At 37.6% G+C, this 25,814-nt stretch overlaps 1 protein-coding gene and 1 long non-coding RNA gene across 2 annotated transcripts in view; one reads left to right on the forward strand and one right to left on the reverse strand.

Moving 5' to 3' along the window:
* The window catches only part of LOC137071480 (uncharacterized), a 59,891-nt gene extending 45,448 nt beyond the window's left edge, over positions 1–14,443 (forward strand). The window contains exons 6-7 of the long non-coding RNA XR_010904436.1: positions 8,358–8,495; positions 14,313–14,443. This is a non-coding gene — a long non-coding RNA (uncharacterized lncRNA). The remainder of the gene's footprint in view (positions 1–8,357; positions 8,496–14,312) is intronic.
* The window catches only part of scarf2 (scavenger receptor class F, member 2), a 39,037-nt gene extending 13,223 nt beyond the window's left edge, over positions 1–25,814 (reverse strand). The window contains exons 1-8 of the mRNA XM_067439514.1: positions 25,096–25,814; positions 17,721–17,779; positions 17,534–17,635; positions 14,301–14,820; positions 9,937–10,155; positions 7,958–8,086; positions 6,834–6,937; positions 668–782 (exon numbers count right to left, since the gene is read on the reverse strand). Coding sequence (XP_067295615.1) covers positions 668–782; positions 6,834–6,937; positions 7,958–8,086; positions 9,937–10,155; positions 14,301–14,820; positions 17,534–17,635; positions 17,721–17,779; positions 25,096–25,250 — 1,403 coding nt within the window. The 5' untranslated portion in view covers positions 25,251–25,814. The remainder of the gene's footprint in view (positions 1–667; positions 783–6,833; positions 6,938–7,957; positions 8,087–9,936; positions 10,156–14,300; positions 14,821–17,533; positions 17,636–17,720; positions 17,780–25,095) is intronic.

Below are 25,814 nucleotides of genomic sequence, written 5' to 3' on the forward strand. Positions count from 1 at the left end.
TTTGAAATATATCAGGCTGTGTGTAATGAATGAATATAATATACAAGTTTCACTTTTATATTTATTACTACTTATATTTTTTATATATTTTTTATACTATATATATTTTTAGCTACGGTCCGCTTAGCGTTCACATTGGCATTTTAACACTGAACATAAAGGCAGAGGGAAATTTTCACAACCTGATTTGTCTGCTTTTATTGCGAATATATTTCGAGATGGAACTTACCGAACATCTAAAATAATGCTGTGGTTGTTGTGTGTGCATAGCTACATATGATGGTATTTTGACCAGATGAGAACTCGTGAAGAGCTTATGAAATGTGTAAAGGAGATAAAACAGTGCTAGGAATCCCTCTGCTACACACACAAACCAAAATCTGCTGTGAACACACCCTGTGACATGATAAACCACTGAAACAGGGAAGAGTCCTATTTACGAATGATTAGAATTCATTAACACATATAACTATCAAATATGAGGTCTACAAAACATTTGTGAATCCATTTTATGCAGAAATAAGGCCCAATGTTACAAATAACTTACTTGTGATCGTCTCAGCACAATAAACTGTAACTAGACTAAGTGTTTACCTTTATCTTTTAATTCAGAAGGTTGGGACTTACTAGGAACTGGACTGAGAAACTAGTGTTGATTTGCACTCACTTGCGGTTGTCTTTGTTGCTACAGAGGAAGCAGCAGCACAGCAGAGACAGAAGAACCACCAGCAGGAATGTTACCAGCGTTCCCGCAGCTATTACTCCCATCCGCTGATTAGGATCTGAGAGACACAGATGGAGAGTGTAAAACTTGCAATTTAGAAAAAAATGGCACTGACATATGTGTGTATTCAATTGTTTCATTTAACACAGCCTTTTTTTTAAGAGAGATGGAGGCTGTACAAGAAAACATGGCTGCCGTAGGAGACCAAAGTACAAATGGGTTGTGCAGAACAACAAGTAAGACCTTCTTCTAAAGTTTAAGATGTAATTGAAGATATATAATTCCTAAAAGCAGTATTTCATCCTCAAATCCAAATCAGTTGATCTTCATAACAAAATAAACTCTTGACATAATAAGTAATATGACCACTTAGCAAATAAATAAATAAATTGACATGAAATATTGGACATAAAGTGGACAATTATACAATTTAGTGGTCAAAAATTGCAGTAATGTTAAAAATTACACGCTATGGGCTAGATTTACTAACAGCTTGCGCCAGGGCAAACCACACTTTTGGCGTTAAAAAACTACTGTCAAGATTTACTAAAGACACGCAGTGAAACATTAGCACTGAAAAGGCATGGGCAAGGTTATTTTTGCAGCTGACATTTGTATTTGTATAGGAGTTTCCCCCTCAGATGGAAAATTTATGGGCGGAGAGTATTTAAATGAATCATGCAAGGTGATTTACTAAGGTTTGTGCTAGACAATTTATTGATGTTTGCACCATTATTTACCACCCCAAAATAGCATGTCTTAAACCAGATGCGAATTTGCGCTGCTCTTGGTAGATCATTATGGAAATGATCCGGCTGCCTCTGTGTTCTTTAATGTGCGTCATCAGAAGATCACACGCTGAACTTTCCACTCCCATCTGCGCTTTTTGGTTTAGCGCTCTCATGCTAATTTGCCCTGTTTAGTAAAACTGGCCCTATACAAGTTCATGAACTTTATATAAACTGCAGAATGCCTCATTTGACCAGACTCTAATAATTGCAAATATCTTACATTCAAACTAAGAATAATGTTGCATGCCATTTTACATTAAACAGTGTTTTAATGTTCTTGAATTTTACCTGCTAAAGAACACTACAGAAATTAACCAATTCCAGTCACTCAAAAAGCAACTTTTATATTTGCCAGAACAAACTGCATGATTTTAGCCTAGAAATCTAGACGCACCCTAGCGGCAGCAAATTTAATCTGCCCGCAAGTGTTGTCTAGGAACTCTCAATACCCTTCTGAGCTGTATTCCTCACAATCTGGACGGGCCAATCACGTCGTGTATAGAGTCGGCGGACACAGAAACTGTCAAACGGCGGCGGTCTTTCGAATCAGCTTTGACTGCGACTCTGGAAGACTTGGAGTTAAGCTTTTCTCTGAGAAAAGAACAAAGAACGGCACTGAAGTCATTCTTAAAAAGGGAAGATGTGTTCGGAGTTTAGCCGACCGGATACGGTGAATGTTTAATTTTGAAAGTTTGAGTTTGAAAGACAACCGTTTATCCCGCCCCTCGGATTGAGCTGTCAATGGTGAGTTTCCAGACCAAACATCTTGATGTGGGTCTGGCTTGTCAGGCTAGCATGATTTAGGAAATTAAGGATTTTAAACTTTTTTGTTTTGTTTATTTAATGCAGTGATATTGAAGTTTTCACAGCATAAATTTTAATACATTTCATAAATACCCACCATAATCCTGCGATTGACCAATCAGATTCAAGTATTTGAGAGTTGTGAGCTGTGAGTCTTGAGTTGTTCCATGCTAAAGAACATTGTACTGAAATTAATTGATTCCCACACAGGTTCAGGAGATTAATCCTGTGAGATGCAGGAAGTCTGTCAGTGGCTTCTTTGCATCTGTTGCCAACAGGCATTATCACTGGAGCATAATGTGTGGCCATTATGCTCTTCCGTTCATAAACAAAGACGGTGATGGGATGCTTAACTTGGCACTGCTGACAATGAAGAATTTCTCTTTTGTTGGATGCACCATATTTTTCGTCTGGATCATCCAAGGCAAATTATTAGTTCAATATGCATATGTTGTGTCAGTATTGATATTTATACAACATAAGCAACTTAAACCCAGATAAACACAACCAGCAGGCCATGAACAAATGTTTATTATAAACTACCGGTATGTATTAATGAGGCCATATTATGCTCTTTCCCAAAGGTTTGGTTTTGAGGTCTACTAAAATAGGCTTTCATGCTTGAATAAAAATAAAAAAACACACATTTTCACATATTTAACATTTTTGCAGCACCTATATTCCCAGTCTGTCTGTAACATAGGGCTGGGCAAAAAAATCGATTTTTCGATTAATCGTTTTTTAAAATCTGGTCGATTCAGAGTCGATTCTCAAAGGCCACGAATCGATTTTTTTTCAGTATTTTTTTCCACTAACATTGAAAATAAGCTTAACCAGGGTATCCGCGGGGTCTTGAAAAGTATTAAAAGGTGATAAATCAATTTTGGGAAAATTAAGACCCTTATAAAGTATTAAAAAGTCTTATCACGGCTTTATAAAGTCTTAAATTTTGAAAGTATTTTGTTCAAGCTTTGTCAAAAGAGTTTGACTCCAAAAAGTATTTATGAATATATTTATTTTCATCCCCATAAGTATTAAAAAAACAACGGGGCGCTCAGTCTGAGATCGGCTCGGAGCGCGCGCGCCAGGGATGGAAATTAGCACCGCCACCAGCCAAATGCGGCTGATTTTGAGTTGTGGCGGGTAAACTCGCTTCACCTACCGAGCTGTTTCACCTCTTTGTAAACTTTGTTCAATGCATGCGAGTGCTGCCGTATGTGCGCATATGACCAGACGTTTTCTCCGTCACAACTCGGGTGAAGACGCGCTGTGAGACTCGCACTGAGAGATCTGACGCGGTGCATCATGCGAGAGAGCGAGCTCGTCTCACAGCGCGCAAATATTGAGTTCTCTTTCAAGTCTTGCGCTTAAATGGACAAACTCACACAAGAAGTATGTCATCATGTCCATCTTGATGAGTATCCAAGCTGACATAGTCTGAATATGCCTTAAGTGAACTGTATAGTATGCACAGTCGAGAAAGACGAGCATATCCCTGCATCAGGTCTTAAAGGCGCAGTAGCCTTTACTGCTGCCTGAGTGATGTCCTTATATTTAGTTTGACATATTTAGTTTCACAAAATTGGCCTACGATAGAGATTTTAAGTCTACATTCGACTACAACTGTTTATTAAAGGTTTGCTGCCAATTAGAACTTGAGGTGCGATGAGGTCTTAAAATATTTTGAGAAGGTCTTTAAAAAGTCTTAAAAAGGTATTGAAATTAACTTCAGGATTCCTGCATATACCCTGTTAACATAAATCTAATTACTAGTCTTCTCCACTAGGTGTCCCCATTTGCCTTGCGTGATCTTACAAAGGAGCAAGAGGCGCACATAATTTATCTATTCAGTGTTTAAAATGGCAGCTTCCGGTGCGTTGTCGCCTTTTTTAATGCTGAGGTGAAATGCTGTAGTAATACCAAAAATCTGCGGAACCATTTGATGTGACAACACACACACACAGCCGAGCACACAACTGCTAAAAATAATCACATACACGCGAATGCTTGCCTTGCATTAGGATCAAACTTAAGGAGTCACTTAAGCATGTACGTTAGCCATTATAGACATATTCAAATTAAAGTCCATATACAGCGCTGGATCAATAATTCAAACCCTAATAGCTTATATTATAAACAGATTTCCTCAAATAATAGTTAGTCCACAGTCAACTTAAGTCAGCACGGTATTGTTGTCTGTTACCACGACAACTACTCAACCATAGACTAAAAAAATAATGAACGCATTTCTCGTGTATGAAAAGTAAATGCACACAATGAGCGGCAAAATCGCAACAAAAGCTTGTCATGTACTGAAAATTGCTACAAAAAAATCATCCAATATCCTAGCTTTTTATGTTTTAGAATAAATATATCAAAACATCCATAAAATACTTCTCAGATAATAAAAAAATAAAATAAAGTTGCATCAAAATTGTATTTAACAATTGTATGGATTTGAAATATAGAGATGCGTTCTGTTTTAATGTACTCAGGTGTACCTAAAATAAAAAGTTTAACATACATGATTGTGGCTCTTCATTTCTTTTTAATTACCTTGTAATTATGTTCACTGTTCTTTTTTATAAATACCTATAGTATTTGTATTAAATCTATATTCATTTGAGTTGAATCGAGAATCCAAAATCGAATCGAAATTTGAAAATCGAATCGAGAATCCAAAATCGAATCGAAATTTGAAAATCGAATCGAGAATCGAAATCGAATCGATTTGAGGACTTGTGAATCGAAATCGAATCAAATTGAAACCTCTGAATCGATACCCAGCCCTACTGTAACACTCTGTTTAGTTCCTGTTTCTATGAAGCACCTCCTTATGAAAAGCACAATGTGCTCTGATTGGTAGGCTGGATCAGTGTGTTGTGATTGGTCAGCCACTTTGGGCGTGTTTTCGGAAATGTAACTCAACCAGGCCTCGCCCCTTTAATTTGAATAAGCCTTGGGCAGGAACTATTTAAATTAGGAATATTGTGATGCGTTCATCCCAGAGCAAACCTGAAGACTATAACCGAGGCGTTTCAGGGAGGCGTGACTGTTTTTTTTCAACCGAGGCGTGACTTTGTGCTGTGCAGAATTTTTCAAGCAAAAAAATCCCCCTGAACATTACACACTAAAGACAGCTTACGATGTAAAAAAAAAAAAGCATAATAGGTCCTCTTTAAGTGCATAGTTTATTTAAATGCACTTGAAATATCTGCAGCAGTTTTGTCAAACAGAGGTACAAGTCGGAATTATTTTCAGCTGAACCCAAATGCTCCTTTCGTAATATTCCTTGTGCAAACATTTGCTACTGGAAAACCAACTGAAAACAGTTAAAGCCTAATAACTGACGACATCCTATTTGACTCTTTGATTTGTGCTCTAGGCTCACAGAAGTGCTGAGCTCAGTCTGGGTGTAGAGTGAGGTGTGGGGACATCCACACATGCCCTGAAAGCACAGCTGCGTTTGAAGGCCTCACAAAGGTCGGGCACAATGACATCATTACTGCCTTCACTCAGGTCCCTGTGAAACCTCTTCTGACCCACACCTTTCCTCATCACTCCATCTCTCTTCCTGTAGTATTTCTCTCAGCTGTGTGAAAAACCCCCAGCTCTCACTAACCCTGCAAGCAGGCAGGAAGAGAGCCAAAAAACACAGCCGTAAAAATAAGACACCGCTCTGGAAACACCATCAAGGCCGCCATGTTAAACTGCTGCCGTCTACGGCAGTGACCTACATAGTGAGGACTACGCAGGCATGTTACACATAGCAACTGTGTGTTTCTTTTGCCTGCACAACAAGTTTCTGACAGATTTTTAAAGAGAAATGAATGATCTTTTACTCTTTTTTTTCTATTTGATCTATTTTTCTATCTTTGACAACTTTGAATAAAGCGCACAAATCGTGTGCTGTAGAATATTCATCTGCATCCAAGCATTTTATGTTCAGGAAATGTTAGGAAAACATTTTTCGTTATGTTATGAAAATGTTTTCTTCCTTGATTATTCAAATCTTTTGGAAAACAGCATATTTTTGTCTTGTTTTCCATGTGTTAAGACATGGAAATTTAAAGATAAAGGTAAATTAATAAGATTATAAGAGAATATAACCGGGAAATAAATAAATATTTTCTTGCAGCATTGGCATTTCCATTTTTAGACAGAAAAATATGCTGTCAAAAGTCTAATAAAAATACAATTAATTCAAAATGTATAGGATTTTTAGATATTTTAATACATAATGTGCGTAGTGATCATGACAATTTATAGACTTCAGTATCCGACACACTTGCTAATCCGTTGCGGTTCAGAAGGTTGAATCTTGAGTTGACCTCTGCGTCAACTAGGCAGCTATTCCTCCTTTCCTTTACGTAATGGAAAATATGACTGATGTTGGACCCCACAAGTATTTTTCAACAATTCAGGAGACTTTTGTGTCTCTATAGCAAATGACATAACATAGCTTGAAAAATGACATTATTTTTTTCTTAAAAGAAACTGGAAGGGTTTCTTACATAGGTTGCAGGCTCCTGACACTGGGTTGCAGTTCTTGTCATGACATCGACAGGTCTCGGCACAGTTCACTCCGAACTGACCAAACTCACAGGTCAGGTTGCAGCTAAAATGAAAATAAATGCAAAGAGCACAAGAGAGTCAATACAAGCATTGTGTACAAAGCAACAGGAGTTTCCAGTGAAAATGGAAATTATGGGCACTTAGTAAATATTGGCAGTGCAAATCATTTAACAGAAAAGAGGAATGAGCATTGATGATAAATGTAACAAGCACAGAAATTGTCATTGCAATACACTGAACATCACTGAACTGAAACAAAATATTTAAAATATCTTTCAGAGAAAAAGGAAGCATTGCATAAAAATACATTTCATTTAAAGGAAGTGTATGTAAGATTGTGGCCAAAACTGGTACTGCAATCACTTTCAAATGACTAGAGCGGTGTCTTCCTCTCCCCCTCCCCCCTGACTCGAGGTTGCCAGATAGTCTGCAGGATCAGCAGGAACATTTGTAGCTGCAGCTGTGGTAACTAGAGCAGATCTGGCAACCTTGATGCCGAAACACTACTGACTTCGTGATTGATCGATATGTGGAGGGTGGAGCTTCAGGCCAAAACACATGTCAACATCAACATCAGTTGAGGGCTGCAGCAACAACTTTTAAATGACAATATCCTGGCCGGACTACTGTTGACAGTGATATAAGTATTTGAAATTAACATGATTTATTAATGTCTAGTGACATATCAGGGCCATTTTATGATTAATTGAAATACATTTCTTACATACAGTTCCTTTAAATGTGTTTTCTGCTTGTCTTCAAGTTTACCTGTCGAAAAATGTGGTTTTCAATATTTCAATTAAATGGGATTTTATGGTACTAAATTATAATTATGCAGTAGTTAATCCATTTATCACCATGTCTTTCCATGGACATGTTCAATTTACAAAGAACCAAGCTCATTTAACTATTTTGGGTGTCCTGTTTCCTGCAATTAGTTTGTTACTCATCTTTAAAGTATTTAGAATGACTCTTTGTTGATTTTGTGATTCATTCGTTAATGAAAACAGGCTTAGATATCAAGATGACCTAAATATGTGCATGACTCAGAGATGTGACTTACTATGTCCCATAGAAGCCAGGGTCACAGAGACACTCTCCTGTGGCAAAATGGCAGTCTCCATTAAAGCAATGGCTGCAGTCTTTTTCACAGTTTTCTCCATAGGTGCCGTTAGGACAGCGCACCTCACAGCTATACAAAGAGAAAAAGGCAGAGGTTATACAAACAGAATTGAATGGTTAATTCAGTTCCCTTTCGAACGGCTCTGTGTGACTGGTATCTGAAGCAACTGTAAAATCATGGCAATCTTATTTCAAAACAAAGCTTCAAACTGTTATAAATCAGTGTTTCAATTCATGATTTCAGTTTTTTTTTTTGTGCACAAAAAATATCCTTTCGCTTCGTAAAATTATTTTAGAGCCACTGTAGTGAGATGTGCTTTGTTTTGTTTTGACGTCTTTAGTGCCTTTTATGGGTCTTGAGAGAGGAAATGACATGGGCGTCCATGAAAGCCTTTCTGAGCCATCGATTCATCTGAAAAATATCTTCATTTGTGTTTCAAAGATGAACGGAGGTCCTACGGGTGTCGAACGACATGAGGGTGAGTAATTAATGACCGAATTTTTATTTTTGGGTGAACTAACCCTTTAAGGTACAACATATGAAAAGTTTGAGAGGTGAATTAACTAAATGCTTTGCACAATTCCCCTTTTTTTCCACTATTTTACAGCAAAAAATCTGTTTTATTCACTAATCATGTGCAATTCATTTGAAAGATTTTTATTTCAAATAAATGCTGTTCTTTTAAAAAATAACAATTATTGTTCCCAAAAATTAAGGATCATGTGACAGTGAAGACTGGAGTAATGAGGCTGAAAATTCGTCACATGAATAAATTACATTTTAAAATAGAAAACAGTTGTTTTAAATTGTAATTATTTCACAGTATTGCCGTTTTATTGTACACTATAACAAAATTATAATTAAATTAAATGTTTGTGCTGCCTTCATTTTAAGTTTAGTCAACTCAAACCTCCAAGTTGTAACTTAGTACAACTTTACATTTCAAGTTGACTTAACATTAAAGGTCCCGTTCTTCGCGATTCCATCTTTCAAACTTTAGTTAGTGTGTAATGTTGCTGTTAGAGCATAAATAATATCTGTAAATTTATAAAGCTCAAAGTTCAATGCCAAGCGAGATATTTTATTTAACAGAAGTTCCCTTTCAAAGCCTACAGCGAACGGCCGGTTTGGACTACACCCCTGCGCGTCCTGCTGTAATGACGTCAATAGAACCGTTTGTTGACTAACCCTCCCCCCACAAGAACATGAAAAATAGAAATCTTCTCCCACGTGGAGAAGAGCACGCAGTCAGCGCTTGCATCTCCCCGTTAAGGTAAGAGGCGGGACCTTTCCGGGCAAAGTGCGCTAAGCTGCTGTCCAATCACAACACGGGAAGCGCTGGCCCAATCAGAACTCGTTACGTGTTTCTGAAGGAGGGACTTCATAGAACAAGGAAATCATCAGGCCGATTTTAGGACAGAGGAAACAGCGCTGTACAGATAAGTAAACTGTGTGAAAAATACTGTTTTTTTACACGCGAAACATGAACTCATGTTATATTGCACACTGTAAACATAATCAAAGCTTTGAAAACACGCGAAGAACGGGACCTTTAAAACAGCACGGACACTTTTTCAAATTGAAACAACTATTTTTTGTTGTTGTTGATCAAATAAAAGCAGCCACTTAAGAGACATCTTTAAACATTTATTTTAAAACATTAAATAAACCTTTCCGACCACAAACTTTTGAACATGTGTTTGTATGTACAAATAGCTTTAGATTTGATGTACTTATATTTGTTTTATTATTATTATTACTAATTTCAATGCATATGTGTTCAAATAAACAGCTATATCAGTTCTTTCTTAGTGAATACCCCTCTCAGTTGTCTTATAACAAGTGCTAAAAAAACAAATAGTAATTATTTTACAACTGTCGGCAACAAAGGGGTTCACTATCAGCCAAAAATCACATACCGATCTCCAATCCAGCCGGGATTGCAGTGAGAGCACTTCCCATCGATGCGGTTGCAGAAGTGACCGTCTTTGCACGGCGGACACTGATCCTTACAGTTCTCTCCAAAGTAACCGTCTACACACGCCTGATCACATCTTGTTCCATTCCAGCCGCTCTCACACGTTACACAACGACCGTCCGTCACCTTACAGGGCTGCTGGCCTTTACAGTGGCCACACCTGATCAACGGAAAAAAGGAAAGATTGGAATCGTCCAGGTATGTGTCAAAAAAACAAAAACAAAAACAAGAGTACAAGTTCTGGCAATAAAATCAAGAAGATAAAAAGCTCTGAATATGGATATGGTCAAAGCTTGGAATCATTAAGATTTTTGGTTAAACTTTATTTTAATGGTCCACTTTAGACATTCTACTAAATATACTGTAAGTAACTTTGCAACTACATTTAAAAAAACTTTCATTAGATTATTGGTAGACTTAGGTTAGGTTTGAGTTATAAGAGTAAATTGGCATGTACACTGGGGCAAAAGAGTATTTAGTCAGCCACCAATTGTGCAAGTTCTCGCACTTAAAAAGATGAGAGGCCTGTAATTTTCATCATATGTACACTTCAACTATGAGAGAATCACTTTGTCTGAATTTTAACCAATTTATTTGCAAATTATGGTGGAAAATAAGTATTTGGTCAATAACAAAAGTTAATCTCAATACTTTGTTGGCAATGACCTGTGTTGTGCAAGTTACTTCCAAACTGTAATATATTATAGGTTACTTATTATTGCTATTTAAAAGTAATTCTTTACATTACAATATTACTGTCTCAGAATTGTAATGCGTTACGTAACTGTATTACTTTTGAGTTACTTTCACCAAAATAACTACAGAAGTAGCTCTTAACATTCTAAAATGTAGGCTACCAGAGAGCATTTTACATCGAGTAGAAGGAAATATGATGAAGCATAATGACTGTGGGCTATCCAGGCTAACAATATAGAGAAAAAAAAAAGTGAAAGCTGCAAGAAATCATGACAGACAGAATCACAAATGATCCAATTCTGTTATAAGTATCGTAGAGGTAAAGATTATCTGGGAATAGCTTAGGTCTGTTTATAGACACAACAGAACTGTCTGTAAATTTTATGTTATGATAATATGCGCATTTGTTCCTTTCTTATTGTTGCGACATCGATAGTTCTTTCGGTTTTAGACAAAGGTTTCTTTTGACTAGCCTACGTTCTTGTCCGTATATCTGATAAACTCCAAGCAATGCGCATCCATCTCGCGAATGTACAGTAGATATGTGACGGTGTGGAAATTTTCCCACCGGTTAATCAAAGTGTGATGTGACAACACCGGTAATAACGGTATCTGGGCTTTTAAATCACTAACCGAAAGGAACATTTGCACGGCCGCTTCGGGCATTAATAACGGGAGCGGATGCAAAGACAGGGCTTTCAATGAATTCCTATGAAAGTTAAGCTTCCAAATGGATGAACTGAAAACGCGCTAGTGAGTGCACACCGTGAATGACAGCTCGTCAGTAAATGCGCGCTCTGTGTGGCCAAGCAGATTTTAGTTTCGGTTTAGAATTAGCCTATTATTCTTAATGAAAAACACAACACAATGACAAACTCCCTTTATTAGGCGCCAAATCTTCTGTGATCATCTTGTCTGTCAGCTCAAGATCTGACTCCTGCTGCGTTTGTAGGCGACACGTTCGGATCATGCTTAGCAGACACCTTCAGTTTTTATTTGAACGGTCTGTTCTCTAACTGAACTAAATTACTTTATTACTATAAAAAAATCGAAACGATGGTGTCACAGTGTGCAGTAGTCTTATTCTTTTTTTTTTTTTTTACAAAGTTTTGTTTATACTTTAGTTTGGCTCAGCAGCGCGCGCCTCTCGTCTGTTTTTCGACGTGCTTGCCGTTGTGCTATTCTTTGAAACAACAGAGCCTTTAAACCTTCTTTAGCCACTTTTCCACTTGCCCGCACAAGCACAAAGGCTGAAATCATGCCTGCGGCACTTCCGTAAAATCCGCAAAAAACACGACTATGTCACACAATATTCAAATGTACACCAGCAAGAGGGAGATGAATGAAGTAAATCACTATACAAATGTATCAGAAGCTGTCATTTGGTCTTTATTTACTAACTTGGACACCACACGCGGCTTAAGAGTCCACGAACAGTTTCATTTTATTTGTTAATGTATCGCTGTTTTTTTTTCCTTTTCCTTTTACAATTTTTTGTGTGTGTGTGTGTGGGGGGGGGGGTGTAACGCAAGCGTTACTGAACATGTATCGAGTTAAATATTACTGAAAATTCCTTAGTAATGCCTTACACTACTGCGTTACAGCAAAAAGTAATGAGTTACTGTAATGTATTACTTTTGTAATGCGTTACTCCCAACACTGACAATGACAGAGGTTAAACGTTTTTTTGTAAGTCTTCACAAGGTTTTTACACACTGTTGCTGTTGGTTTGGTCCATTCCCAATGCAGATCTCCTCTAGAGCAGTGATGTTTTGGGGCTGTCGCTGGGCAGCACAGATTTTCTACTCCCTCCAAAAAAATTCTATGGGGTTGAGATCAGGAGACTGGCTAGGCCACTCCAGGACCTTGAAATGCTTCTTACAAAGCCACTCCTTCATTCCCCGGTGGTGTGTTTGGGATCAGTGTCAGTCTGAAAGACCCAGCCACGTTTCATCTTCAATGCCCTTGCTGAGGGAAGGAGGTTTTTACTCAAAATATCATGATACATGGCCCCATTCATTCTTTCTTTTACACGGATCAGTCATCATGGTCCCTTTGCAGAAAAAAAACCCCCAAAATATGTTGTTTCCACCCCCATGCAAACTTCAGACGGGCCCGGACATGTACTAGCTTAAGCAGGGGAACACGTCTGGCACTGCAGGATTTGAGTCCCTGGTGGCATAGTGTGCTCTGATGGTAGCCTTTGTTACTTTGGTCCCAGCTCTCTGCAGATCATTCCCTAGGTCCGCCCATGTGGTTCTGGGATTTTTTCTCACTGTTCTTGTGATCATTTTGACCCCACGGGGTGAGATCTTACATGTAGCCCCAGATCGAGGGAGATTATCATTGGTCTTGTATGTCTTCCATTTTCTAATAATTGCTCCCACAGTTGATTTCTTCACACTAAGCTGCTTACCTTTTGCATATTCAGTCTTCCCAGCCTGGTGCAGGTCTACAATTTTGTTTTTGGTGTCCTTTGACAGCTCTTTGGTCTTGGCCATAGTGCAGTTGGAGTCTGACTGTTTGAGGTTGTGAGCAGGTTTTTTATACTGATAATGAGTTCAAACGGGTGCTATTAATACAGGTAACAAGTGGAGGACAGAGGAGCCTCTTAAAGAAGAAGTTACAGGTCTGTGAGAGCCGGAAATCTTGCTTTTTTGTAGGTGACCAAAAACTTATTTTCCACCATAATGTGCAAATAAATTCTTTTTGAAATAAATGTTATTTTCTGGATTTTTTTTCTTATTCTGTCTCTCATAGTTGAAGTGTACATATGATAAAAATTAAATGCCTCATCTTTTTAAGTGAGAGAACTTGGACAATTGGTGGCTGACTAAATAATTTTTTGCCCCACTGTAGTTATTAGTTAGTCAAATGTCTAAAGTGGACCATTGAAATAAAGTGTAACCAGATTTCTTTTCATATTTTTGAAAGTCTCTTCTGCGCACCAAGATGCTTTTAGTTGATCAAAAATACACATGATCCTTCAGAAATCATTAATTTCTTATCAATGGTGAAAACAGTTTGTGCTGGTTATTTTTTGTTGGGAAATTATTAAAAATGTAGGATTGAAAATAAGCAATGATATTTGCAACTGAACAAACATTTGATGTACTGTTTTTAATCCTCCTCTTTCTTACCAGAAGGGCCATTTGGAATTTGAATTGAAAAGATGAGAAATGTACATTTTCTGCAATCTTGCTGATAACGTTTCTTTAGTCATTCGGCAACTCTACAGCCTGAACCACTGTCGGTGACCCACCCTTAAAAAAACTAATTCAGGATTTTATGAGTAGAAAGTTAAAAAGTGGAATTATTTGTTACATTATTTTTTGTATTGCCCAAAACTTTTAAATTTTATATTGTATCATGGTTTCCTCCTAAATAATATGCATGCAGCACAACTGTGATAAGAAAAAAAAAGGTTTCTAAGGGATCATGTAACACTTAATCATGTGAAATATGTTATTTGAATCTGCATTTTTTTTTTGGATCATTTAAATTCAATCAAATTAATTCAGCATTGGTGAGCATAAAAGGCTTCTTCCAAAAAAACATACCTTAATGGTTACAAACTTCTAGCCAGTAGTGTTTCTGACTTTTCCTTACCTGTTTTTGCAGTTCTGTCCGTAGAGCCCAGCTGGACATGGCTCTCGGCATAGCTTTCCTCTGTATCCTGGTTTACAGGTACATGATCCATCTGCTGGGTTACACTTCCCGTGCAAGCACTGACAGTACCGGTCACAACGTGGACCCCAAAGCCTCTCCTTACACTGACATCGGCCTGTAAACTGCTCACAAGGCGAGTTACTACACAGACATTGAGCGCCGCAATTACGTCCGTACCAGCCAGGGTTGCAGATGCACCGGCCCGTGCTCTGGTCGCACACAGAGTTGATGCTGCAGTAGCAGTTGTTGTTGCACTGCGGTCCCCAGTAACCGGCATGGCAGGTGCATTTGCCCGTCTCCTGGTCACATTTCCCTTTCTGACAGTTGCAGGGCTTCTCGCAGTTTTCACCCCAGCGGTTGGGGTAGCATGTGCACTTCCCGGTCACATCGTCACATTTACCATTAGGGTGGCATGTGCACATGCCCTTGCAGTCCGGACCCCAGAACTGAGCGGGACACTCTGGGGGAGTCAAAAAGATGCACGGGTTGTTGTTTACAGACTCAAAAGAAAATAAATGTTTACTGTGTAAGGGAAGCAGACAGAATGATTTCATGTTTCATTGTTTATTTAACTAAAATCCAGCATAAACATTTATTTTGTAAATAAAAATTTGTATTATTAATGTGATACCTATCTACAGTACCATTCAAAACGTTTGTGGAGAGTACAATATTTTAGAAAGAAGTCTCTACTGCTCGCCAAGGCTTCATTTATTTGATAAAAATACAATAAAATCAGTAATAATATGAACTATCACAAATAGAATTTTGAGAGGGACGTATTGAAGGATTTGACTTGAGGATTTGCTATTTACGATTGCTACACCGAAGGAGACATTTAAAGGGATAGTTCACTTTAACATAAAAATTCTGCCATTACTCACCCTCAAGTTGTTTCAATCCTGTATGAATTTCTTTCTTCAGCTGAACACAAAGGAAGATTTTTTGAAGAATGTCAGTAACCAAACAGTCAACTGGAGCCATTGACTTCCATAGTAGGAAAAAAAAAAATATTATGGAAGTCAATCGCTCCAGTTAACTGTTTGAGAAACTTTGTTTGAGTAACTTGAGGGTGAATAAAGGATGACAGAATTTTCATTTTAAAGTGAACTATCCCTTTAAGAGCATGCTATATTGGACACAAATTTAAAGGAATAGTTCCCCCCAAACTGAAAATGATCCTATAATTTACTCACCCTCAAGCCATCCAAGGTGTATATGACCTTCTTCTTACAGCCGAACACAATCTGTCTTATATTAAGGTTATAATAGGCAATTGTCTGGCTCTTCCCATGATATCTACATTTAAAACTTTAGAAACTATAATAACTGGCTTCGGGCAATGGCTGTAAGCTTATTTACAAGAGAGTTGAGTTCTGGTGTAAATGTGACCTCTGACCTGACGCATGACGTAGGCGTAGCATAAGCTTAGAATAGATGCCTCTCGCAAAAACCATGTAACTTGTGAACGTGCATAAGGCCATTGCCAGATTTTTTCTCACAAACACCCATTGTTTAACTTCAGAAGGCGATTATTAAACCGTGGGAGTCGTATGGATTACTTTTATGATGGATGGATGCATTTTGTGGAGCTTCAAAAACTCGAACACTATTCAATGCCATTACAAAGCTGGGAAGAGCCAGGATATTATTTAACTCCGATTGTGTTTGGCTGAAAGAAGAGAGACATATACTGAACACCTAGAATGGCTTGACGGTAAAATTATGGGGAAAATAAATTTTGTGGGTGAACTATTCCTTGAAATATACCCCTGCAGACAATATGAATTAGTATTTTTACACCCTTTAAAGGACAACGGCAGTGAAAAATGAACCTGTGGGTAATTAACAACACATTTAATTAACCAAGTTCTCTGGGATGCATTTTCATGAAAAATGAATTTAAAGAGTTTTATCTCTAAAAACAGATTAGCTTATAACGCTTGTCTATGGGCCACAGAGTAAAACAAATGTAATCGCTAGTTAATACCACTAATAAGGCTCAAAATAGCCTCACACTAACACGGTAGCATAATGAGGGTCCATACATGCAAACTGAAGCATTGAGGACTTTGTATGTGTACAAACAGTTTAATAAGAAGATACTTTATAAAGACAGTACATTACGCGTTTACGGTCAGGCGCCATCTCGGTCTCGACGGGTCGAGCCACAAACGCTGTGCTAAGTGAGCTGGTCGATAGGAATTAAGTTTGTGAAATCTAATTTCATGGACATTTTTATTTTTATTGATTTATTTTTCTCTGCTGCCTTCAGTGCTTTTTTCCGGAAACAACTTTTTTTCCAAGATGGCTCCTGTCTGTATATGCGTAATGGACTGTCTTTATAAAGCATCTTCTTATTAAACTGTTTGTACACTTACAAAGTGTTAGTGTGAGGCTATTTTGAGCCTTGTTAGTGGTATTAACTAGTGATTTAATTTCACTTACCCTGTGCCGTATGTACCGAATGTAAATCTTTACATTCGATTTTCATGAAAACGCATGCCAGAGAATGATCTATTTGGTAACCATGTGTTAATTACCCCTAGGTTAATTTCTCACCGGAGTTGTCCTTTAACTGGAAAAGGTAGATTTTAAATGCATTTCTATCATATGTCTCTGAAAATTTTAGCATCATAACGAATACGACAATGTTAATATTTGTTCTTGCCAGAATAGATCTGCTATACTGCTGCTGTTGATTATTGCTGCTGTAGAGCATTCACAGAGACTTGCTACAGCCAATCCATACATGACATGCTGCTGCTGTACAATAAAGTGTACATGAATTACCCCATTGCAGATCTATACAGGTGGAGCTGGGGAAGGTGGAGGGTTTATGAGGAACTCTGATAGTGCGCTGCAAACAGCTACAGTAAACACTAACTATTTAAATATTGAGCAGAAAGCTCATTGGCTACAGATTCAACAGGAACCAATCAGCTTGTGCCAAGATGTAATTGTCAGCAGGTTGCATTAAGGAACTATCAGCCTGCGCCATCTAGAGAATGACAGAACTTTCATGACAGAACTTGGTATATATCTGTTAAAAGTTTATTTCGCTTCTAGAAGTTCATTAGCATTTATTACCGCTAGGCTCACTGAAGGGCAAAAATAAGTTTTTAATTATTAAAATTGTTTCTTTAATCTAAAAAAGACAAAAAGCTACTCACTTGTGTCACAACTTGCCCCAAAATATCCATGACGACAGCGGCATTCGTTCGGTCGGACACACACCTCGTTCTCATTACAAGTGAAGTTGCCTTCACAGAGAGCTAAGGGGACAATGACATGATCAAGATATAAATCAAGTAATGTGATACTCAGGAAGTCATCTAACATACAGGAAATGACACTTACGTGTTAAACACTCTTCACCTTGCTGCGCCCATCCACTGCAACACGTAAACCCTGATGACCTAATGATAAGGTGACAAATCAAGACAAAATGATCAAGATAAAGTGCATTGGCGTATTAGTTAAGGAACATTAAATCTTTAAAACATTTTAGCTGATAAGTCGAAGGACAGTTCAACGTTTGAGTCAGCGTATTTTGCAAATGCCTTGACCAAAGTTTCAACTGTCCTTGAGTGATTTAAACATGTGACTCATGAGGAATATTGCAAATGTCTGGGTGCCATCTGTAGCTTCATCTGAGCTTCACAAGCGCAGATGTTTCAGATAGTGAACCCGCATCCACTCGCACAAACACAAGCGTAAGCATTCATTCCATTCTCCACCCTCTCGCCGACAGGAGTCATGCGAACCAGACATGCCGTTAGAAGCGATAACTTCATTGCATCGTCAGATGTGGAGAAACAATGAGTGGCTGGATCCAAAATAAGGCCACAGCCTTATGTGATTAGTAATGCAAAGGTCCTGCATTAAGCCAGTAAGTCAGTCTAATAAATAGTATATAAACAGTAATAAGTCAGTAATTTAAACAGATATTTCAAGAAAGCTTTGAAAATGCTTGTCAGAATATTCATTTGAACTCATTTAAAGTGCCAAAAATTAAAATGACCCCATCATTTACTCACCCTAAAACCATCCAAAGTGTATATGACTTTCTTCTTTTAGCCAGACACAATCGGAGTTATATTAAAAAATAAGCTTTATAATGGGAATGAATGTTAGCCCATTACAATTACAATATATATATATATATATATATATATATATATATATATATATATATATATATATATATATATATATATATATATATATATAATCACTGGCTTCCGGTGGTATGTGAGTCAAGTTTGGTGAATATACGATGTAAGAGTAGTGTGACGCAATTCCAACAAATAGGGCTGGACAACAAACTTTTAATTCATGACTGGTGTTTTAAATTGCGCTAGAATTAGACTTGTGGACGGCTGTTACCGGAAACCAGTGATTAGTTTATAAAGTTATAAATATGGATACTTTTCTTTAAAAAATGCATCGCTTCACTTTAGAAGGCCTTTATTTACGCCCTGGAGCTGTTTTACGATGGAAGGATGCACTCTTTTAGGCTTCAAAATCTAAGGAAACATTCACTCCCATTATAAAGCTTGGAAGAGCCAGGATATTGTTTTAATATAACTCTGTTTGTGTTTGGCTGAAAGAGCAATGTCATGTACCCATAGGATGGCGAGTAAATTATGGGATTTTTTTTTTTTTTTTTTTTTTTTTAATGAACTAACCCTAAATACATTCTTCTGAAACCACAGTGTAGCTTTGTGTGAAACAGATTGAAATTTGTGTCATCTAAAAAGATGTTCTTCGTATGCACCTGTTTTTGAATATAAATTTGCAGTGAATAATGACTTAAATCACATGAAGCTATCATACTGCTTCAGACGGATTAAAATATTTGCATGAGTCATAACATCTCCTTTGTGTTCCACAGAAGAAAGTAAGTCATATGGGTTTGGAATGACATGAGTGGATAAATAATGACAGATTTTTTTTTTTTTTTAATGCTTTTTAATCAAACACATATGATCTCGGTGGAATTTTGCATGTCTGCGGTGGATGTTTTATTCAAAGCATCTCACAACAGGCCTGCTGCAACAACTTATTGCTGCATGCCTTTTAACAGAAAATTAGGGAGGAATAGGTTTGGGACAAAATGAGGACCTGATTCAAACCTGTGTCTCCCTTATGGACATCACAGCACAATGTGTATAAGGCCCTGTTTACACCTGATATTAACACCTGGTGTTTTGATGATCAAATCACAAGTGGACAACGCTAAATACAGGTGTAAACGGGGTCTAAAATGTTTTGAGCTGGTCCACTTTCAGTTACTTCCAGAGGTATTCGAAAACGAATTTGACCGGTTTGCTTTCATAGTGTAAACGCTCATATGGTCGCATGTGTCAAACAGCGCAAAAGACTGCCTACTCTCCGCCTAATGACCTAATGCGTAAACATTATGGGAAGTGCGCTAGCCAGGGATTTAAACATTGTCGGCTGAAAATCCAAGTTTGGTTTGAAAATGGAAACGTACCAAGCACAATGTTCTCACACCATTCCTGATTTCTAACACACACTCTAAGCATTTGGCGTGGTCTTATTGCTGTCAGAGCAGAAACGAAAGCCGATGCTCTCCGTATGTTTTTCCGACGTCTCCCAGTGCGTTCGTATGTAAGTTGCACAGAGACAATCTCCTCGAAGGAATCGCGACAGAAGTGGTTGAAAGTGGATAAATGAGACTGATACAGATACTTCCTACTACTCTGTATGCAATTGGATAGTCCTTCAACCAATCAGACCACAAGAGACGTGATCAACGGGCACCAACCCATTGCTTCTCAATCTGTCATCGTGTTAAACCCGCCAATAGCGCGCCAGGTGGATAAGCCAGTCTATGATTGGTTCCCGCAAAAGTAGAAATGAATTCCAGACTGAGATGCCGGTTTAAATCAAATCGCCGGCAGAACAGGCTGGGTTTACCCAGTCTAGACTAATATACTGCCATACAAATGTTTGGGGTCAGTAAGATTTTTTTTTTTTTTTTTTTAAATCATAACTTTTATTTAGCAAAGAAGCATTAAATTAGTCAGAAGTCACAGAAAAGGTTTCCAATTCTTCAGAGAATCCTGAATAAAATGTATAATAGTTTCCACAACAATATAAAGCTGCATAACTGTTTACAAGATCGATAATGGTAAAACATGTTTCAGCAAATCAGCATATTAGAATGATTTCTAAAGGATCGTATGCCTGAAGACTGACATAGAAAACACAACGTTATTATTGTGTTTCTGTATTTTTGATTTTAAAAAATGCAGCCTTGGTGAGCATTAGACTTTTTTCAAAAGCATTACACAATCTTACCAACTCCAAACTTTTTGAGTGGTAGTGAATGGTAAACATTTCAAATTATCCCTGCTATCTCTACTTTAAGTGGCATCCCCTTAAAGTGTAATATTCTCTAAGAGCTTGTTAGATACAAGACATGTGCCGCCCCTCATATTCCGCCACATGTGACCTCTGAGAGGCCTTGTCCACACTTTGGCTTCCTCTGAAGCGTGGGGGCCGCTCTCTGCATTCAGTCAGAGTTTGTTTAGCCTATGTGTGCATGTCTAAGCCAGACATGATCTACACCACAGCCCGGACTTCTCTGCTCTGTGTCAAACCGGACATACCCACCACAGCCGAGAACGTGAAGCTAGGGCCGTGAAAGAAAACGTACACAAATGGAAAATGAGCATCAGTCAACAGCTAGGGGCCAAACTTGACTCAGCAACAATAAAGTCCTGTGTGGAAATTTTAGGCGATTTTGTTAAAATAAAGTGAACTTCCTGTCAACGTCTGTGGTTGGTGAGAATCTGTTTGTGAGAATACACATTAGATTGTATCTGGTGTTTTCCATTTAGATATAAAGTGTATTGGTAGCCATCTGGAGCCAGTAATCGCAATGTAAACAAACTTTTAAACAACCGTGTAAATTATTCATCGCCTAAAACTGCTTGTAAAATTCCCCTAAAATGCCTGCTGAGCCGAAATGCAACACGATTTTGATGTATATCTAAATTCTGCCTTATTTCTAACATATTGCTTTGAATTAAATTAAAGCTCCTCATGAAGGCATGTTCACTTGATAATTTGAACACTGAACAGGTTACCAAGTTATATGTTGGCAAGTCAAAGACTAATATACATCATACTCGCTGCTTAATTATTAAAATCATCTAGCTAGTTACGACTGTTTCCCAAAACTATTGCCGCAAATAAATGCTCATTTTTTTGCTATTTATTACAGACACGCCATCTGAGAACACGCGTTCTTGCATGCTAGAGCACTGTACGCATGCGTGATCTTCAAAAATGGCTCGACAAACTAAAAGACTTAAATGACATTTTATGCATTCGAAAAGCTACAGCTTGTACTGATTGTCAGCTGGCTTATTTTGCTCAAGATAAGCAAAGACAGAGATCAAGATAGCTGTCGTTCCAACCACACAACTTTGCGATGCTGTTTGCGAATGTTCGATGGAACTGTTGTTTCGGGAAACACTGAATCGTTGAAATTAGGGGTGTCCATGGTTAACCGATTAACCGTTAAAAATTGCGTAACCGAGTGAAACATTTTGCTCGGTTAAGTGGCATCAATGACGTGCTTTGAATTTAGTTGTAATATATTTTTGCACCACTAGAGACCGCCAGAGCGCTCCCAGACATTTGTAATATCCACAAGAAGAAGTCATGACCAGCTTTCTAACATGAAGCGGGCAAAGAAAAGTAGAGTGGGAGCACTTTAAAATTGAGAGTGACGGAGCAAAATGTAAGGATTGCAATGCAGTGCTTACCGCATTTTTCAGGCTATAAGTCGCTCCGGAGTAAAAGAGAGTACAAAAAATGCGTCATGAAGAGGAAAATAACAAGTCGCACTGGACTATAAGTCGCATTAGGGCAGAGCGGAAGCCGCGCGCGCTGTACATAACGGAGCAGAAGAAAGAAAGTTTGAAGTGAAAAACTTGTGAGGGACTAGCGAAAAGCAGACGTTACTTTAACTGTAATGAAGAAAACAAAAAAAAGCTAATCGCGGACTGAAAGCAAGATGGCCAGAGCTGAAGGAACGAGTCCACAGATGCTTGAACTCTCTGCCGGGAGAGGCTCAGCCGCGCGAGTCAAACGCTGTGTGAATCATTCTCGGCTGCATATTTTACTACATGCCCTAATCATGCAGGCGCCCTCGCGGCCACTTGCATTGCTCGTGAACTGGAGCGCATCTCATCCTAATTTAACGAAACTCAGCGTACGCCTCGCAGACATGAAATAGATCTTAAGAAAGCTTGAAATGTCTTTTAACAATTTAAAACGAAAAGAAATAGGCTCCTCTCTGTTTATGTAATCCATGATGTGCATTTCTCTATATAGGCACGTTCACTACGGAGATGGCGGTCGTCAAATTAATAAACTAAAAATAATAAACCTGACACACACTATGGTTAACCGAGTATTAACCGCTAAGGGCCTTGGTTAACGGTTAATGAAAAACTTGAAAACGTGCAGCCCCAGTTGAAATAATATTTCTGATCGACGGAACTTGCGACCATAGTTGGCTAACAATGCTTTCGGGAAATGCACCCCAGGCCATTTAGTTAATCATTTCAGGATTATCTGCATGTTCACAATGACCAATTCATTTTCAGTGAATTTTGTTGAATTTGGCTTATATGGCATACATAACATTCAAAAGTTTGGAGTCGGTAAATACATTTTTTTAAGGGATAGTTCACCCAAAAAATGAAAATGTTGTCATAATTTACTCACCCTCACCTCATGTGGACCCTGTTGTTCACCCACAAACCTGTATGAATTTATTTCTTCTGCTGAACACAAAATCTATTTTAAAGAATATGGGTAACCAAATATTGTATGGGCCCCAGTGACTTCCATAGTATTTATATATATATATATATATATATATATATATATATATATATATATATATATATATATATATATATATATATATATATATATATATATATATGATAATAATAAGAAATGTTTCTTGAGCAGCAAATCAGAATGATTTCTGAAGGATCATGTGACACTGAAGACTGGAATAATGATGCTAAAAAATTTAATTTGCCATCACATGAATAATATCAATTAAATATATTACATATTACAATATATATATATATATATATATATATATATATATATATATATATATATATATATATATATATATATATATATATATATATATATATATATATATATAATAGAAAATATATTACAATAGAAAAGTTTAGTTAAATTAGAACAATATTGCACTTTTTCCCTGCATGTTTGATTAAATAAATCCAGCATTGGGGAGCGTATAAGAGACTTCTTTTTAATAACAAGCCTATGTAAGTGAAGGCCTATATGTAGGTCATTTATTTGAAGGGGAAACACTTTTTAGTCTTGGCTCACTTGCTGCCCAGGGCGAGGTAAGACTTGACACAAGAAAGTAAAATGACCTAGTAGTCCCAACCTAAAATATGACTAATACAAAGCAGACAAATTTCAAACGAACTTGATCATGAATTTTCATTATATGGAAAACAGAAGTTCTGACATTGGATGTGTTTGAAGCAAAACATCTGCAAAAAGTTGGATTGGCCCAATTTAGACATGCCAATATCTAAAATGTTTTAACAGAAATCACCCACAATTGAAATTTAATTATTAAAGTTAGAAATAGTAATTTTAGTCAATAGTTTTTTGGGGGGGGGAAGATGCATTAGAAAAGGTTATTCAAAATGTGAAATTCAATAATTGTGAAATGCATTAGATTTAGACGTTGCCATTATCCATTTAAAAAAGTCAATCACTAGTTTTGATCCCCTTGTGATATATATTTTTAAATGTTTTGCCAGTTTGATTTGATAGATTGATCTGGACATCAAGACTGTGATTAGCCTTGGCTTCTGCATCCATTCTACATGGAATGAAATGTAGGTCAGGAACCCAGTGTGTTGAGACCTGATGTCACACCCTTGATGACCTCTGTGTTTAGGTTAGAGATGAGTTTAGTATCTGTAACGGTTGTGGAACAGGTACATATCATTCATATCAAGTCTTAAAGCTTCAAACTCTCTAAATTACGGATTACTACATTAGGCCTTGAAACATTACAAATTATTTGATATCAAATGATTAATGGCAAAGTTAATGTGCATTTACTAGTTAATGCACATTAAGTTAAGGGCTTTTAGAAGTATTTTAATTAGTTAATTATTGCTCTTTTACTTAGACTTATGCAGTATCTAAAGTGTGCCACGACTTCAATGCTCCAGTGCTTGAGTAATTGGTGTCGCCCTCTATCTCTCAATGTGTGTCAGTGACCCAGATGTGAAACAGTGACTGACACACATCAGATCATTTGCCATTTGGAACGTCATCGAAGAAAAAAAAAGGCTATAATTCATTACTTTTATAACAACAAAAACGACACAATCAGAAATGACAAACATCTTGACACATTTAACATTAAAACAAAGGTTAATGTAAAAGACTATCATTTTTAATTGTAACTCTTAATTTAATATAGTACAGGCCTACTTTAAATTTTCATGACTTTACTTGAAGCTGCACGGACATGATGTTTGATTTCTGCATTTAATGACATTTGATTTCTTTATACCTATACACTACTAATTTGCTTAATAGCATTTATTTTATCCCCCCCATCCCCACCCCCACCCCACGGGGAAAAAAAGTTATTCATCCAACTTACCCGGGAACTTTGCACACGTTCCTACCCTTTGGATTGAGTTCTTGACTGAAAACTGGACACAAGCATAGAAGCAAAAGCACTAAACCCGCTAAAGTGCCCTTTAGATCCATGGTAGAAGAAACAGCATCTCTCCATGCGCCTCTTCTGCTCAGCATTCCTTTCTTTTACAGACTAGTTCTGCTGGGATATTCTGTATCTCCAAAGTTTCAAAACCGTCGACTTCAAGCGTTTGTACGTTACTTTATCCGCATAAATCTCTTTCAGACTCCAAAGGCTAAGGCAGAGGAGAGAAAAGAGGAGGAGAGGGCGCACATAAGTTATAAAACCAAACAGTTATTCCCTCCGTCCAGCCCCAGTTCCTGAGGAGAACTTCTGCTTGTATTACGCGCTCCAAACACTGTTGGATATAACTGGTGCATTGCTGGAAACTTCTGACACCCTGAGACGAGATTCCGTTGTTATTCCCACAATTTCAGAGAGGATATGCTCCTTCAAAACATGTCAAGAAAAAAAAGGTCTGCAAAACTTTCACGTGCATCCATTTTGGAAAAGAAACGGGAACTTTAAAAATGGATCGTTGTTCTCTTTTCAGAAGGGAAATTCCTAATTAGTGATCCTATCTCTGGCTCTTGGGAATTCGGCGCGCCTGCTCTCTTTGGCGTGCAGCGGTTTCCCAAATTCTAACCAAAACCACCAGGAGCAGCTCCTCATCGAGTGGG

The sequence above is a fragment of the Pseudorasbora parva genome, chromosome 3 (assembly GCF_024679245.1).
Source record: "Pseudorasbora parva isolate DD20220531a chromosome 3, ASM2467924v1, whole genome shotgun sequence".
Taxonomy (NCBI): domain Eukaryota; kingdom Metazoa; phylum Chordata; class Actinopteri; order Cypriniformes; family Gobionidae; genus Pseudorasbora; species Pseudorasbora parva.